Source organism: Corella eumyota, chromosome 2 (assembly GCF_963082875.1).
Source record: "Corella eumyota chromosome 2, kaCorEumy4.1, whole genome shotgun sequence".
Classification (NCBI taxonomy): Eukaryota; Metazoa; Chordata; class Ascidiacea; order Phlebobranchia; family Corellidae; genus Corella; species Corella eumyota.
The window spans coordinates 18,072,791-18,089,925 of NC_137491.1; the positions used below are offsets into that span (position 1 = coordinate 18,072,791).

The window sequence follows — 17,135 nt, forward strand, 5'->3', positions numbered from 1 at the left end:
AAATTTATTTTTATTTAAAAATGAAATTGCAACAAGAATATTATCACATTTTTTGTTAAGATCAAAGTGTTTAAAAAGTTTTAATTAATAATTTTATTAATCCCTATTTTAATATAAACATGATTCGTCATATATGATTCAAAAGTGTATGAAATAGTTCAGTTGACTATTGTTTACAATTTATTCCTACGTCATCAATTATGAATACACATTTTACAGAATTGATTTAACTAAGCTTTAGTATTGAATTCACAAAAGTAAAGTGTTACATAACCAGAAATTTAATTTAATAAACGTATTCTACACATACAGACATAGGAGGGGAAAAATTAAAAAAATCAACCAAAAATCAAAGAACAACCCAAACGCGTGAAAGTGTTTTAAATTTTAGTAAAACAAAATGTCTGGGGAAACTAAATGGGAAGGTAATAAAAGTCTTTAAGGTTATTATTATGTAATATTTAAATAAACTTGTATTTACAGATTTACTAGAATTATGTTACGTTTTTTCCTGTAATAATTTATATTTCCACTGTTTAATTTTAAGTTTGTAAAGTTTCATTGTTGGTTTAAATATTACTGGCCTAGTGATATTACTTAAGGCACAAAAAAACTTTCGAAATTGCAACTGTTTAAGTGATTTGATTTTATCACTTGTATATGTGTTTGTCGCAGATTTAAGAAGACAGTCTCGTCGCCTCGAAAATGAGTTGGATTTAAAGCTTGTTTCATTCAGTAAATTGGGAACTTCATTTTCAAGAAATGCGAGCTCCATGAATGATTCCACACCATTGTTAAACACTAGTTCAAGTGAACACATGGTCGAAACTATGGCAATGGAAATTGAACAGCTATTAACCAAAGTAATTTAAAAATTTAAAGGTTTTTAGTCTAAGAAGTAGTGGTTTCTTTTGCATATATGCATTTATTTTTTGTTTATTTATTCTCGTTGTGGGAAGGTTGACTTTATGACCTAAACATTAGTAAAAATAGTTACCATGACCCAGTCTCGAGTTGTTTTTTGCAGTTTAAAATTATAATTGCCCGATAGTTAATCTGCTGTTTAAGTATTGGATCAGCAGGATTTTATACTGTTTTTAGCGCATTACACAAGAGCGCTACATAATAGCAGTAGGAATCGAACCCAGGGCCTCATTTGGTGAAGCCAAGTGTTCAAATCACTACACTATGCTGCCAGTACTTATTTAAATATATAGCCTATATATATATATATATAGCCTATTACTTTTTTTAAATAAAAACTAGAAAGTTTTAAAGAATTATAAATAAAAAAACAATGTAATCTTTTATATATTGAATTAGCAATTATTTGTTGGGTTTTGACTTTTAACAATTTTTTATTTAAGTTAACTGGAATGAATGATAAAATGTCAGTATACCTTGAAAGTAACAGCAGTTCTGCTATAATGCACACCATTCAAAGACATAGGGATATATTACAGGTAGACTTTTACTTTCAAATAACTTTATAATACTGTAATTAACTTTATTTACAATGCTTGTATGCAAACTTTTTTAACAAAAGCTGAAACTCTTAAAGGTTTTTTGAATCATATATATTTATCTTTTTTAACTTGCAAAAATTTTTTATTCATTTTCAATTTTTTGATTTTAATATTTTTTGTTATTTTTTACACTATTTTAAAAAGTGATCAATACTTTAAATTACTAGTTTGCAATTCGGTTTTAGGATTATTCTCATGAGTTCAGAAAAACCAAATCAAATATTCATTCTGTCAGAGAAAGGGAGGATTTGCTTGGTTCTGTTAGAAGAGATATAGAGTATGATTACTGTTCTAGATATATTTAATAATAGTTTAAATATTACCGCTATCAATATGTTATTTGTATGTATATATAAAGTTTTTCAAACTTCTAAATTTCTTTAATTTGTTAACTTATTTGTTATTGGTATGATTATTGTTGTTTAGTGCCTACAAAAATTCAAGTGGAGTAAACAACAGAAGAACAGACATGTATATGAAAGAAAATGAACATTTAAGAAAGTGGGTACCAAAACCTAAATCTTAATTTTATCTATTACAAAACTTATAACTGTGTGTTCTTTTTGTTTAGTTCTGACCGTTTAGCAGATGAAGCTATAGAGTAAGTACAAATATATATACTTATTTTTGTTTAAGCATTTTAGGGCAACAGTTTAACAACACTATATTCTTTTAATGAAGCATTGCAATGGCCACCAAAGAAAACTTGGGCCAACAAAGAACGGTATTTAAAGGAATTACCACAAGAATGAATGACTTAGCAAGTAAAAACAAATTTATCATTTTTAATTCCTTTATTTTATGTTTTAATTTAATACACCAGCTTAGTTTTACTAGTTTTATAATATAAAAATAACCTTAATTGTTAATATTATCTGCTACATTTTGTTTTCTTATTGGGGCTTAGTTATAAACACACCTTTAAACATTTTACTTTATAGATCGATTTCCTGCTATAAACAGTTTGGTACAAAAGATTAATGTTCGCAAACGTCGCGACTCGTTAATACTGGCAAGTGTAATCGCTGTTTGCATTATTCTAATACTCATGTATTGGCTACATTAGGATTTTATACATGGAATTTACAACTATACAAAAACAGAACTTACTCTGGAAAATTCATAATATTTGTGTTTAAATATATGCTTGTGCAATGAATTTAGCCCAACAACTGGTAGCCATCTGTTTTAATATCTATATATACACATGTACGATTAATAACTGGAATCTTAAAGCTTTTAGTTCATTTTTAAATCTTTTTATTTACTGAACATTTTGGGGTGTTTGTATATTTATTTGTTATTGCGAATTTAATTTTTAAGCCTGTACATATATATATATACAATAAAGTACCAATTAACAGGTAAAGATTATTAATGCAAACCACAATAAAATTAAAGAGAATTGCTAAAATATTAAAGTTGTTTATACATAGTACATTTACGTTAAAATATATTCATGATTTTAATTAATTTTTGCAAAATTAAAGTTTTGCCGTCTTTTCGAGCACTACTACTTAGTTGGAGATTGTAGAAATTCCTCCACTAGCGTGTTAAATTTTTCGTGGAATCTTAGATGAAGATTGTGCTTTGCATCGGGCCAACAAACCAATCTTGAACAAACAATATTTATAAATATAAAAAACTGATTAACGAGAACTAAACCAAAAGTTATAAAACGCTATCGGGTTCATTTACAAACTAAAACAATTAAAAAAAGTGTTTTTATTAATAGCCAATAATTTTTTTATATGTAGGTAATAACTTCGAGACTGGGTCGGAGTAACTGATGTTACTCTATGTTTAAGTTGCGCATTCAACTTTTCCACATCGAGGATAAAGATATATACAAAAAACTTATTTAAAACATATATAATCTACTTAATTTAGCATGTCACAGTACATTTAAACATAAAACTGATGGGAAAAAGTTGTATTTATAACATGTTGTGTTGATATTTCATTACCTGGATCCCTTAATATTTTGATGAAGATATTCTGGTTGAAATTTAGGCACTAATGCATCTTGATCACCATGAATTATCAGAGTTGGAGTTTTGATGTTAGGTAATTCCTAAAAAATAAATTTAAGTTCATCATTAAAATTGTGTTGAATTTAAATTTTTTTTTATTTTGGTTTTTCACGCATTAATGACAGTGAATAATAAGATATATAATATAATAAATAATACATCAATGCGACGGAAAAAAATGACAAAATCAATTTAATGATTTAAAACATGCCACAAATATTAATATTAACATAAAGATTTAAGTATGTTATGGCATGGTCACCAAACCCAGCATTTTATAGGGGTTACTTTAACTCTTCTAACATTTATTTTACCAATTTACTAACAAGTAGAATTTTAGTTAAGCATAGGTATGGTAATATGTTATATAATAAATATAGTAATGGTTAAGACAAATTCAAAGCCCTTGCAAATCTAATGTTGTTTTTATCTTAACTGAGATTTAAGTATGTTTATTAAAAAAAATACCTGCATATAGAGATCGACTACACCATCTTTATTCTTCGGCATTTTTGGAAATATGTCACACCATTCATGCCAGTGTTTAGTGAAATATTCTTTTCCATAAACATCTACCATCGGTTTTAACATTCTCTCACTCCAGTTTGATAAATCTCTAAATCCTTAAAATACAAAAAGCAAACAACAAAATATAAAATTTATAAAAATAACACAATTTTTTATAGAACATTTAGCATACCAATTTATTCTTAAGTTTAATTTACTATTTGCATGTTTTTACAAAACGTTACCTTGGTAAATTTTTATTTCTTCCGGAGTAACGTGTGAATTTCCTCCCCAGATCACCAACTTCCTGATCCGAGAAGTCCACTGCGATGCCATGATCGTGGAGGAGTTTGCACCATCGCTCCATCCAAGAAGAGAGTAACTTGGATGTCCAAGATTCTAGAATTTTTTTATTAATTAACAAAATTTTTTTTTTATATTTCAAGTTATTTTTACCTCCATAAATTTGATAGCATCTTCTGCATCCTTATAATAGAAATCGGTTGTAACATCTCTATTTGGAGGAATTGATTTACCATAACCCTTAGGGTCCCATGCTATGATTGTAAACTTTTCTTTGTTTAAGCCTTGCAATTGGGGTTGGAAATCAGTTTTAGAACAACCTTTATAAATTAAAAATATTACAGAAAACAGTTTAGCATTTGAGGGATTGTTTTTTACATTTATTTATCCTTGATGTAGAAAGGTTGACTTTATGATCTAAACATTAAGTAACATTAGTTACCCTGACCAAGTCTCGAGTTTCTTTGGCAGTTTGGAATATTATAGGTTATATTCACCCGCTTATTATAAGCTGCTGATTAGGTGTTGGCTCTGCAATGTTTATACCAAATGTAGCGACTTACGGAAGGGCACTACTGCATTTGAACAGTGGGGATTAAATCTGGGACAGTAGGACCTCATGTCTGCATGTAGTAAAGTCAAGTGTTCTGACCAAAACACCATGCTGGCAGACTTACTAACCTAAGCTCCCAGGAAAAAGTAGAAGTACATGTTCCCCATTTCCGGCCTTCTCATAATGAACATCATTGCCATCAACGTTTACTGTATGGCTCGTACTAAAAAAAATCGTATTTACTTTTTAACGTACAACGTAAATACATTAACCTGTTAACAGTATTTTAAAATATCCTTATACCTCATTTTTACAGCATAAATTTTCTGAATTGCTGGGTATATACTATTAATTTGTTTTCTTACAATACCAGAGCCAAAAAACCTTTGAAATAGCATTAAACTTTTACTTTACTAACTTTTAAAGATAATACATTAAAAAATAGTTTTGCAAAACCTAGCACGTTTCAAGTTGGGGAAACTCCCCGTTGGGATGTGTGATTGCCGTTAAAATCTTGCAAAATATATATATAAAAAAAAGGTTGAATAATAAACAGGTAAACATAAAACAAACTTGAAATTATTAGTTAAAATAAATATTAATTGTATGAATAAAAATGCAGTAAATATGTATTGTTTTAATGTAAAAAAATCTTTTTTAAAAATCTATGAAAATTTCTATTATAAACAATATACTTTATATTAAAATCTTGTTGTAAGAGCTGTATTTGTAACACTTTTATGCTTTTTACTAAATAATTATATTAATCAATCAAAAAAACAACTTTTTAGTTGATTACTACGTGTAGTAATCGTCGATGCGTGCAAATCTAGAACGCCGCTGATGCATGAACATATCAACAAAGTTTGCGCTGGTCGAAAATGTGTCATTCTAGTTTTCTCTTTTTGCGCAAAGGTGCGTTTTGCCATTTTGTTAATTTAGGTTTTGAAAGGTCGTTTATTTGCTTATTAAACCAAAGCAAATAATTAAAATCTACGCAAAGATGTTGTTTAAGTAATCTATTAGTAAGCTTTTAGGTTTTTACAATTAAACCGTCTACATATAAGACAATTAGAAGGGGCAATTGTTTTTCGTTTATTTAAAAATTAAAAAGAGAAAATTGTTAATAGTGTAAAAAATATGTCTACAACTGTTGCCCATATAGAGCCGTCCAAAATAGAGCGGGATCTTAACTCTGCATCCGGAGTTGACGTCAAGTTCTCTGTGAAGAAGGAACTTCATAATTCCTCAATGGAGGAAGATGTTAAGCCAAAGAAAAATCAACATCACCGGAGAAAACCATCGAAGAAAAAGAGAAAATGGAAACCTTATTCTAAAATGACTTGGGAGGTAAATAAATATTGTTTTATATTAATATAATTTTAATTTTTTCTATTAAAATTAGTAATAAAATGTATATACATTTCTATGGCTTTTTGCAATTCTGCAAAATATTAAAAACTACAAAGTTAACTGCTTACATTATTAAAAAAACTATTTTTCTGAATCAAAATTCCTACTGAAATTTAGGTCAAATTTTTTGAAAATTATATTGCATTTTTTGTAAAAGGGTTAGGGTAGAAAGGGGTTAATACAGAATGTCTCATTGTCAAAAAATGACATTTTCTGTCTTATGGCTTGTTGTTTTAGGTTTAAACAGTTAATAATGGTTTTGTTTGCATAGGTTCAAAAATTATTCTAACCTTTAAAAAATGTCATCGAAATCTCAAAAATATGAAATAATTGATTAATATATTATTGTTAGCTGATAGCATTAAAATTTTATGAAATACAGATTGTTTAAAAGTGAACCAATAGTAAAACATTTAAACCTTTTAAAAATTAAGCTAAAATATCACAATTGTCAATAAAGTTAACAAATAATAATATAGTAATAGTAAATAGCAATAAAATTAAAGTGGAGATTTTCTACAAAGCCATTGAAAATTATATCGATATTTTTAAATAGAGTAGGCCTATATACAATAGAACTTTAAACAAATATGAATTTAAAAATTTTTAAAATTTACTATTTGCTATTGATACCCAATGACAATTAATATAGTCATAGCAATTGTTATAAAACTGTTGTTTCTTTTATTACATTTTCTTTACATTTTGATTAATTTTAATGTTATAGGAAAAAAAAGAAGCAGAAGAAAGAGAAAAAATAAAAGCTAATCGCGTGAGATCTGAAATGATGAATAGAGGTGTCTTTATATTTCTATTGATTAAAATATTTTTGTCAATAATTTTGTGTAAATTTATTTTGTCTAAACATAAAAACTATGTAAAAACCATATTTTTTTCTTTTTTTTTTTTTAAATTATTCTTTTAAGTTTTTGTTTGTTATTTTTATTTTACCTTTGCCATTTTTTTATTTTTTAATTCTTTATTTAATTTTGTTTTAAATTACTAGGTCGGCCCGTAGCACCTTACAATACAACACAGTTCATAATGGCAGAACACAATTCTTATGAAGATGACAGCCTTCTAGATGAAGGTAAATCATTTTTAATTTGTTTATCTATATTTTATCTGCATTGCAAATTTGCATAACCAAGTGCCTTAGGCTTAATTGCAACTTCTACCTATAGTAAGCCAGGGCTGTTTTCTCCTTAACCTTAAGTGTTAAGGTGGCTGTTTAGCAATGTAAGTTAATATTAGGGTAACATCATTAAGTTTTTTAAGTGTTTATATCACAAGTTTTGTATTTTGAAAGATGTGAATAGAAGACAGGATGAAAAAATGCTAGGAAATGATGGTACGAATAAATTAAATACTAAATAATATACTTTCAGTATTAAAATAAGCAAACATTTTATAGGTATTTTATTGAAATAGTATAGGCTACTAAATTTTTGCTTATAGGCTATGGTAACACTAAATTCGTATTTGAATATTTTGTAAACTGTTATTGAATTATTATTTTGTTTTTCCCAAATTTGGTATTAACGTTCCATACTACTTAATAGGCTTTTTGTTTTCCCTTTTTATGTGTTTTGGCAGCAACGTATTAAGATTTTAATATGTATACCTAGTTTATTAAGTTAAATAAAACTTTATGGCTTGTCCCAAAAAGTAATTTGTTTGTAATCAATAAAATAAATTATACAAAGTAAATAGACTACTAAATTTTTAATTGCTTTATATTAAAGCTGATGGTTATGGTAATAACATTTCATTATAGTTCAAAAAGTGCTGTTAAAGAAATTTTATAATTCTTAGTACGATTGGTGCATTTCCTTAAAAAAAATGACATTAATAGACTTCAAGTTTTTAATTGTTTTACGATCAGGCTGTAGCAGTAAATCCTCAACTTCTGGCACTTATTCAGCTCAGTTGAACAGTGTCGATTCTCCTGGCAATATGAACGAACTTATTGAGGCTGAATATGCTGATTCTCCTCACATGGCACCGGAATTTATTTCTCAGGTGACTTAATAAACTGAAGCCTTTTTAATTATTAAGTTAAGGGTTTTGTAGTTTTCGTATGCTGTCTTAAACATTTATAAACAAACCTTGTTCATTTTCGAAAATTGGTAATAATTTAATGTGACCTTAATCAGATAACATGATTATACTACCAAGATTATATCTAAAAATCTAATGATTTGGCTATAGAGGATGTTATGTGAAATTAAAATATTTTTAAATTAAAAGAGTTTAATGACAATGCCATGTTTAAAGAAGACTATGATACAAATTTAACTGTTTCAACTGCTATAGCAAAATTTAATTGTTATTTTTTTCCATGCATTTAAAAAAAAATAATCGTAAAAGGAACTTGTTAATTATGTTATGCTTATTTATATTCTTATATTATAATTAGGGTTTTTAATAAAAACTGACTTTAAAAAATGGTTTGGGAGAACTTGTTTATTTTTAGTTAAAAAAACGACCTTTTTTGTATTAAATTCAGCAATTGTTATGGTTCACGAACAACTCAAGTGTAATGTACTGTTTTGCGTATCAGTTGTTTATAATACCTTTTTTGATGTTTAGTTATTTAAATATGTAGTAAAATTTTATTTTAGTCAGATATTCTGTTTGTTGAATTAGTTGCCATATTTTATCTAAACAAATTTTTATTCCTTCTATAAAACATATATGCTTTCAAACTTACAATATCGCTAGGTCAACAAAATATTAAACTTTAAAAGGTATCTAAAGACTGGGTTAGCATAAAGTTAACTGTTTTTTAACTAAAATTTTGTAAACTGTTTATTAACTAAAAAATTTTTGTTTTTATAGTTAAAAATATGTTAACGAGTTGTATTATTTTTTGATTTTAGGATTTTAGTGAAGCCTATGAAAGAGTACAAGAGGAAAATTTATCTACAATGACAAGAAACGAGTTAGTTGTTGAACACATCTCTCTTGAAAAAAATCTAAGTTATTTACAGGTAAAAACATTATAAAATTATCATAAAACAATTTTAATTTTAAGCTTTTAATATAGTAATGGATCTTAAAAAGTGGTTATGTTTTTTTTTTGTTTTTTTTACTCACCGCATAAGGCACCACATAGATTTTTAATTTGTTGATTTAGGGAAAGGATTAATATTGCTTAACATGGAGTTTAATAAATTTTGGGGTTCCAGAGCGACTAATAAGACCAATATTTTTCCAAACTAAACTGACTATACCAAACACCAGTGTGCTGTATCAAAAAATATTTAAAATAAAAAGTTCAAAATAGCATGTATAAACTGTTAAACAGACTTTGTGTTAAAATTTTAATTAATTTAAAGCATTATTTTGAATATGGTTTAGGATCAACTAGCAGCTGAGAAAAACATCAACAATTCGTATTCCTTTAAACTTCAATCTATTGAAGAAGAATTGGAAATATTAAAAAATGACAACCAAAGGTATTGTTATATAGGCTCTATTTAATTACAATTTTAAGTAAATAATATCCTTTTTTTTATTGCGCTTTTGCTTGTGCAATTGCAAAGAAGTAAATACTATGACCTTTTTAAATATCCATTACTTATTGTTAAAAAACATGTTTTAAATTTGCTCATAGATTGGTTTGTGAAAATTTGAAGTTAAAGGGCAGTATGACAGACAAGGAAAATTACACTTTTCAAACAAGTGACGGAGAATTTGAAGCACCGCAATCTGATGAAAGGTAACTACTAAACTATATTAAATTCCCAAGTATAATATAACTTGAGCAAAACTAGTTTTTAAAATCAAGTTCTAAAAAATAAGTTAAAAGAATATAAATTTAAATTGTTTTTCTTCAATAAAAGAGTAACTAAATTTTTTTTTATCATAAATTTACCTGTATTAAAGGGCATACTTAACAACCTACTAATAGTGTAGAAATCTGGCAAAAATATGGATTTTTATTATTATTGGCCCCAAAGAAACATTAGGAATTCAACCGAGAACCTACTGTTGACTTGTCAAAAAAGTTATCTAATTTCGTTTAATATATATATTTTTTGTTTGCAACTAGTTATTCGAGTTACAGTGATTCTTCTGAACCAGAAGATCAAAATGACGTCAATATGGAATGCCAGTTTGATAATGAGAATAAAACAAATGGAAATGTGAACAAAGTTGTTCAAGAAAAAGATTATGAGGCCGATATTGCAACAAGCGAAGGTTTACAAACGATTTTATTTTATCTAAATATATCGATTTGTAATTTAATTCTTTGTATGCTAATGCTGTACTATATATATATATAGCCGGTGTGTAAATTCTTAAAAGAAAACAAAAACTCCCTTTATTTAACTCATTGTAAAGTATTCTTAAAACTCGGATCAAAAGTTTACATGGTTTGGCAATAAAAACAATAAAATTGCTTAACTTACATTAACAGAAGAGAAGAGAGAGAAGCGAAAGAGAAGAAGGCCGCAGAAAGAGAGAGACTCAAGCTTAATTCAGCACAACAGGGAGCCTGACACGCAAAGCAGTGTAGATGAAAAAGAAAGCAACACAACAACAACCACTGAAGTTCAATCTTCCACCAATAATAAAACTGATGACGACACTTCTCCGAAAACTGTGAAGCGAAGGGCCACGCCTAGGTCCTTTACCGGGACCTTTATAGCACCCAGTGTGATAAACAAAAATGGGGTAAAAGGGAATAAGCAAGCGAAAAAACGGGTAAGTGATTCGATGGAAGCTGAATCTTACTCTAATGGCGAAAAGGGAGCGGCCACAGCTAGCATGGAGTCACTATCCGAAGAAAATCTTTGAAATTTTTTTACAGGATGCTAAATAAAGTTTCAGTTTTTGTTGGCAATTGTTTAACCACTGCTTCAACACAGTCCAAAGTACTTTAAAATTGCTATATTAGCAATGTTGGTATAGCCTTCTATACCATTTAAATATACTTACATACCACAAACAGATGTAAAAGACATGAATATCCTTTTTTGTGTGAAAGATTAAAGTTAGTGGTGCTCTGTCAGTGATATAATTTCATACACATCTATTTTTATAAAATAACAAAAAGTTTCTTGTGATTTTAACACAACCCAAAAAAATTCAATAAAATGTCAACAGTTAAAAAACTTTTTAAATATTGTAGTGTTATGTTTTATACTGCCAAAAACAAATGCAGCACACAATTTTTAACAAAGTGTTGTGTACTTAAAAATAGTGGGAATTTTTGTGTATTTTCCAGTTTTTACACCAGGCCACAGTATTGCTTTTACCTTGTGGTATGCCTTTAAATCATGTGTGTATATTGAAATATACGACATAATGAATTTATATATATTTTTTGTTATTAAAGGGGCATGAATGATTTTACAGGATTCCCTTCTAGAAATACAGATCCAGTGCAATTATTTTTTTAAAGTGCCACCTTTTCTACACATCATAAAATTTACATTTTTGCGCTGCTAGCCCCCCTTTTTCATTTTTTCTCCGGAGCTTGATCAAAAGTCGCATTTTTTTATTTCGTTTTGACACACTGTGATGTTAGAGGTGGAAATATATTGTACTTTTTTCTTTGTTCCTTTAAGGGAGTCCTGTCCTTTTTGCATTCAAAATGTCATTCTAATACCTAGTATTTTTGTTATTTTGTACCATAGTTTGTAAATTCGCTTTTGCTTAAAAACAGGCTAAAAATTTATAAATTTTATATAAATAGTTATTACAGATATTATTAACTCAATATTTTTACAATGAAAATTTATGATTTTTAGAAATTAGTTTAAACAATTTTACTGCATACACTTTATTTTTGTTGACATTTTTGTAAATATATTTGTTGGAAATGGCATTTATTGGAACAATTTGTTGTTTGGTTTTAAAGTTATCAAGATATAATAACAAATTTAACGCACCATTCAAGCCAACAACATACCAGAATTTTAAGCCATGTACACTATATATCGAATAGCAAGTAAGTTGAAAAACCCTTTATGTATAATAATATTAATGAACATTAAATTGCAGTTTACAGGTCGTATCAACCAAATATTTTACTTAAAACTTTTTCTCTTGGTTCAATTATATTTTCAAGTTCCACAGATTTTTCATTATTACTTTTCTTGTCCATTTTAATTGTTTCGACAGTTTTTCTTTGCTTAAATTGCTTAGGCAACTGTTCATTTGTAACCTCAATACCCTTTTTTCTTTTCCGTTCTTTGATACTCTCGTTTCTTTTATTAGCACCAATGTTGGCCACAAAAGCTGCAGATTCTCTCCTGGCTTGCGCTTGTTCTACTCGTAAACGGTGTTGGGCAACTTGTCGTTCATGGACTAATCGTTCATTTAAATGTGCCCAACGAAATCTAGCAACAATTCAAAATATTAATAACTTTAAAGCCTAAGTTAACTAACTTCAAAGCCTAAGTTAACTTACATTGTACTGACCCTTTTTTAATATTAAAAAATCCCTGATGTAGAAAGGTCAACTTCAAGACCCAACCAAAGAGTAACATAAGCAACCCCATTCCAGTCTCAAGTTGCTGTTGGCAGTTAGTATAGGCCTATATTAAAATTGCCTAACAACTATAAGTTGCTGATTAAGCGTTGGCTCAACAAGAGTTCATAGCGTTTAAAGCACCTTTGAATCCAACTTTCGGATCGAACCCATGACGTCATGCAGTGAAGACAAGTGTTCTGACCATTACACCATGTGCCTGTTTAAATAAGTGAAGGAAAAATATGGTGATGTTACCTATGAAGGTATTTCACATTCCATGTATAATCTCGGAATTTTGATTTCTTTCCATCTTCCATTAATGTGTTGTTTAAAGTTAAAGCAAGTCGCTTTGCTATTCTCTTATTACTCATTTCTATCCAACCTTCGGTGAAAGATCCACTGTTGAATTTCGCTTTTCTTTTTTTCCTTCCAAACTTGTTATCTAAAAACAGTTGTGTACAAAATAAAATATATAGGTGGGTCAAATTTTCATTTTTCAAATATTTATTTATCCCAATTTGAAAGGTCGACTTTCCAACCTTAACATAAAGTAACATCAGTTACCCCAGCCCAGTCTTTAGTTGCCTGTGGCAGTTTGGGATATTATAGATTACAATTGCCTGGCAATTAAGCTGCTTAATAAATATTAGCTCAGCAGAAGTTTTTTTACTGTTTATAGCGTCATACATAGAGGCGCTACAGCGTGAGATCAATGGGGATCGAACTCAGGAACTAATGTAGTGTAGGAAGTGTTCTGACCACTAAATCTTTGTTTTTTTTTGTATATATCTTTATCCTCGATGTGGGAAAGTCGAATGTGCGACTTAAACATAGGGTAAAATCAGTTACTCGGACCCAGTCTCGAGTTGCCTGTGGCAGTTTGGGATATTATAGAGACTATAATTGCCCGGTAATTATGCTACTGATTAAGTGCTGGCTCAGCAGGAGTTCATACCGTTGATAGCGGCTTACTCAAGGGCGCTACAGCATGCGATCAGTGGGGATTGAACCCACGACCTCATGTATGGTGTAGTAAGAGTTCTTACCACTACACCACGCTGCCGGTCGTTGATGCAATATATTAAAAAAGCTGCAAAACAATTAGGTAAAAACGTAACTATAAAGTAAATATATACAACTGGGTTACCTTCTGGTTGTAAAAATACTCTTCCTACTTCGCCATATTTTTCAAAGATTTGTTTTATATGAAATGGAGTCATATTCGGTGGCAGAAAACTTATGTAAATTACACCCGGTACAATTTCTTTCGACTTTTTGACCGGTTTATTTGCTGGTTCAGATTCGTTATCAGACATGATTTATAATATAACATTCACAAATTCTTAAACAACAATTCTGTAACAGTGACACTATGTTTATCGTGTTGTTATAAGGAATTAACGATTTGTATTAAATTGCAGGTAACTAAAGTCAGTAAGTAAATAAATGTTAACAACATGCTAAAAGTAACACAGTTGGTTACAGGGCGTATCAAAATTCTAGTTTTCTTTTAATTTCAATTTAAAATATTTTTTTTAATTTAATAAAAAAATTTGAATCGCCGTGTGTGTTAAAACGTCGTTCGCTGACTTTTTTATATTTTGAAGTACACGTGCTGATTGTTGTTGTTACAAAAGTGCTTTTTTAAGGAAGCTTTGGTTAGCTAATAATGCAATTAGCGCGATTATTTATTTGTTTAATATGTCGTGGGCAAGATAATTTAATCAATTCGCAAGACATTCAGACTGATTGTACAGCAAGTAAACTATAAGGTAAGTTCCTGATTTAAAAAGATATTTAAGACCCAAATAAAAAAATGCTTAATTGTCTATAATTTTTATGTTTATCCAACAATTAATAGTTTGTTTTTATTACAATGAACTCCATCTTAAGTTGCGCATATTTACTTTTTGTTTGTCCTCAATCCGAAAATCAGTGCAAGGCCTCTTCATTTCTAAAAAACGATATTGTCTAGTGAAAATGTAATGCTAAATGCACTGCAAACGGGGCTCTTATGGTAGTAGTTTTATCACTTTGCTTTGTTACCTTTTAAAGCCGGTTTAAACGTATATATTATATAACTAAACCGGCAGCGTGGTGTAGTGGTATGAACACTTGCTACATCACCATGAGGTCGCGGGTTCAATCCCCACTGCTCTCATGCTGTAGCGCCCTTGAGTAAGGCGATATAATCGGTTTGAACTTCTGCTGAGCCAGCACTTAGTCAGCAGCATAATTACCGGGCAATTTAAACTATAATGTCCCGAACTGTTAAAGGCAACTCGAGACTGGGGCGGGGTGTAGAGTTACTAGATTTTATTGTTGTAGTTATTTTGGTTGGTTATTCGGTTTAACTGTTTAATTTGGCTTGACTCCGTTTACCGACTCATTTTATTATGATTATATTCGGTTTGGTATTTTGTTTAAGTTTTAGTTATAAACGACAAGACGTTAACAGTAATACTTTTATTGTAATACGGCAAAACACTTACACGGTTTGATTTAAAGTTACATTACAAGATCAGCTAGATTGCTAGACTGACGTTAAAGTTAAAGTACGGTTTGTAGGTCCAGTTATTGCGAGATGCGACGGTGGCCAACTATAGCTAGATCGGCCCGACGATGTAACGATGACCAACTATCGGTAGATTGGTGAAGAATGTTTAAATTGTTCCAGTATTTATAGCAAAACCGAAAGGCAATAAAAGTTCGTTCGTTGTAAAGCCGCTGGCCTTCTACGTACAGGTTACGTGGCTAATTCTCGTTAAGGGCGATTTTAGAGTGCATTGTTTGAAGTTGACGCCCGTTGTAACGAGAATAATTGTTGTACGTGTCCGGTCAATGACATTGAACTAGCTTGAACTTAGAATTGATTGTAATAGGCTTATTACAATTGATTCTACAGGGGTAAATGATGTTACTCTATGTTTGGGTTGCGCATTCGACCTTTCCACATCGAGGATAAAGATATATACACACAAAAAAAAACTTGTTTAAAAAGTTATCCGCTAAAGAGCAATGCTGATTCATTACATGTTTACCATCTCGTTCGTAAGTTCTAATTGAGTTGATTTTTGAAACTATATGTAGTATCAACCCACTACTTTCCACCTTATTAAAAGTCGATTTTGTAAAACTTTTACAAATAAGCTTACAATTTTGTCTATAAAAAATATAGCAAGAACCGTAGATTGTTAATGCTTTAACGTCTTGACAAAAGTTAAATTATTTAGATTTTGGTGAGGGATAATTTGATTAGACGTTATTTTATTTATAATTTTTTATGTGTTTAATTAATGTGGTCTGTTAAGAATAAAATCTTGGTTAAAAACGTGTTATATTCCACGTTCCTTCTATAGGATTAGTATTTTTAGAATAAGGCTGTAATTTAGCCTTTTTGATGCCCTATTATGCTATCTGGGTTCTGTCCTTAAGAATATAATTTAATGATTAGGGGTTTAACATTTTTCATTTTTTACTAAAGTATTGTCAGCATCGATGCGTCGCCTGTATTTCTATTATGACGTCATAATTATGTTAAGAACCACAGGCGGTACTTTGTAGAAACGTATTGTAGCAACCAAAATAAAATAGCTTTTATATTTTTGGGTAAATATTAAACTTGTTGCCATGATAATTAGCTAGCGTCAAGTCACGGCCATGTAACAATTATTTTTTTCACTCAACCAAAAATTGTTTTTTTACATTTTTTTTTTCGAAAATAGAATTACAAAAATAACAATTTTTTTTTAAGAATTATCTCTACTGGACTGGACTATTGTCGAAAATGTCAAAAAAATATTTTGTTTTATAAAATAAAATTGAAATTATTTTTTAGAAGATAATATTTATGTCTTCAAATAAAAAATGAAAAAATTTGAATTATTTTGTTTAAAATGTATAGACCTACTCTAATCAAAATGCATTAATCGCCACTTAAAATAAATATATATCTATTGTTTTTAATAGCTGTTACATAAACCGTCAATAGAACATTAACTAAGGTTGTGAAGTCATAGGCAATCCAGTCAGTTTAAAAAGCTATAAAGTTACTTAGTCACTGAATTTACGTTCGAATGTTTATGGACATTTTGTTTACCGCGTATAAGAGTTATGACTATGACAAATTTCCTATATCTGTCCCACTTTTAAACAAATTCATATGTATTGCTAACTGGGACAAAGGTAAATGGTTCAGATGTAAATTTAGAGTTTCAATAACGTTGTGTTGCAAGCGATTAGACAATAGAATATTTAAATGATTAATCGAATAGAGGTGTGTACTAACTTAAGGCCCAATTAAAAAATGTGTT

At 29.2% G+C, this 17,135-nt stretch overlaps 4 protein-coding genes across 5 annotated transcripts; 2 read left to right on the top strand and 2 right to left on the bottom strand.

Moving 5' to 3' along the window:
* The first annotated feature begins 207 nt into the window (after positions 1-207).
* LOC145741380 (Golgi SNAP receptor complex member 1-like) lies at positions 208-2,925 on the top strand. Its single transcript, XM_082558965.1, has 8 exons — positions 208-425; positions 676-863; positions 1,368-1,463; positions 1,712-1,803; positions 1,953-2,027; positions 2,098-2,127; positions 2,208-2,290; positions 2,468-2,925. The coding sequence occupies exons 1-8, from the start codon at positions 401-403 to the stop codon at positions 2,590-2,592; spliced, it is 714 nt and encodes a 237-aa protein (XP_082415091.1). The 5' UTR covers positions 208-400; the 3' UTR covers positions 2,593-2,925.
* LOC145741379 (serine hydrolase BPHL-like) lies at positions 2,811-5,374 on the bottom strand. Its single transcript, XM_082558963.1, has 7 exons — positions 5,226-5,374; positions 5,051-5,145; positions 4,523-4,689; positions 4,312-4,465; positions 4,028-4,182; positions 3,494-3,600; positions 2,811-3,139 (listed from the first exon to the last, which is right to left on the bottom strand). The coding sequence occupies exons 1-7, from the start codon at positions 5,318-5,320 to the stop codon at positions 3,040-3,042; spliced, it is 873 nt and encodes a 290-aa protein (XP_082415089.1). The 5' UTR covers positions 5,321-5,374; the 3' UTR covers positions 2,811-3,039.
* Positions 5,375-5,838: 464 nt separating this feature from the next.
* Positions 5,839-12,178, top strand: LOC145741639 (uncharacterized). 2 transcript variants are annotated; one of them, XM_082559256.1, is made up of 10 exons: positions 5,839-6,272; positions 7,063-7,132; positions 7,342-7,425; positions 7,645-7,686; positions 8,221-8,357; positions 9,218-9,328; positions 9,699-9,796; positions 9,955-10,059; positions 10,393-10,541; positions 10,762-12,178. In XM_082559256.1, the coding sequence occupies exons 1-10, from the start codon at positions 6,063-6,065 to the stop codon at positions 11,139-11,141; spliced, it is 1,386 nt and encodes a 461-aa protein (XP_082415382.1). In that variant the 5' UTR covers positions 5,839-6,062; the 3' UTR covers positions 11,142-12,178. The 2 variants fall into 2 exon arrangements, with proteins under 2 accessions (XP_082415382.1, XP_082415383.1); XM_082559257.1 differs by lacking the exon at positions 7,645-7,686.
* Positions 11,903-14,237, bottom strand: LOC145741640 (activator of basal transcription 1-like). Its single transcript, XM_082559258.1, has 3 exons — positions 13,970-14,237; positions 13,078-13,264; positions 11,903-12,688 (listed from the first exon to the last, which is right to left on the bottom strand). Exons 1-3 carry the CDS (start codon positions 14,136-14,138, stop codon positions 12,364-12,366), a joined length of 681 nt encoding a protein of 226 aa, XP_082415384.1. The 5' UTR covers positions 14,139-14,237; the 3' UTR covers positions 11,903-12,363.
* Positions 14,238-17,135: the final 2,898 nt, after the last annotated feature.

Bases quoted from the DNA above. Each gene is read 5' to 3' on its own strand.
- LOC145741639 (XM_082559256.1), top strand. From the start codon at position 6,063: ATGTCTACAACTGTTGCCCATATAGAGCCGTCCAAAATAGAGCGGGAT. The intron at 6,273-7,062 runs GTAAATAAATAT...TTAATGTTATAG, and splicing joins ATTCTAAAATGACTTGGGAG to GAAAAAAAAGAAGCAGAAGA. The intron at 9,797-9,954 runs GTATTGTTATAT...ATTTGCTCATAG, and splicing joins TTAAAAAATGACAACCAAAG to ATTGGTTTGTGAAAATTTGA.
- LOC145741380 (XM_082558965.1), top strand. From the start codon at position 401: ATGTCTGGGGAAACTAAATGGGAAG. The intron at 426-675 runs GTAATAAAAGTC...TGTTTGTCGCAG, and splicing joins TGGGGAAACTAAATGGGAAG to ATTTAAGAAGACAGTCTCGT. The intron at 1,804-1,952 runs GTATGATTACTG...ATTGTTGTTTAG, and splicing joins TCTGTTAGAAGAGATATAGA to TGCCTACAAAAATTCAAGTG.
- LOC145741640 (XM_082559258.1), bottom strand. From the start codon at position 14,138: ATGTCTGATAACGAATCTGAACCAGCAAATAAACCGGTCAAAAAGTCG. The intron at 13,265-13,969 runs GTAACCCAGTTG...AACTGTTTTTAG, and splicing joins AGTATTTTTACAACCAGAAG to ATAACAAGTTTGGAAGGAAA. The intron at 12,689-13,077 runs GTAACATCACCA...AATTGTTGCTAG, and splicing joins AATGTGAAATACCTTCATAG to ATTTCGTTGGGCACATTTAA.
- LOC145741379 (XM_082558963.1), bottom strand. From the start codon at position 5,320: ATGCTATTTCAAAGGTTTTTTGGCTCTGGTATTGTAAGAAAACAAATT. The intron at 4,466-4,522 runs GTAAAAATAACT...AAAAAATTCTAG, and splicing joins ATGCTATCAAATTTATGGAG to AATCTTGGACATCCAAGTTA. The intron at 3,140-3,493 runs GTAATGAAATAT...TGTTTGTTCAAG, and splicing joins CAAAATATTAAGGGATCCAG to ATTGGTTTGTTGGCCCGATG.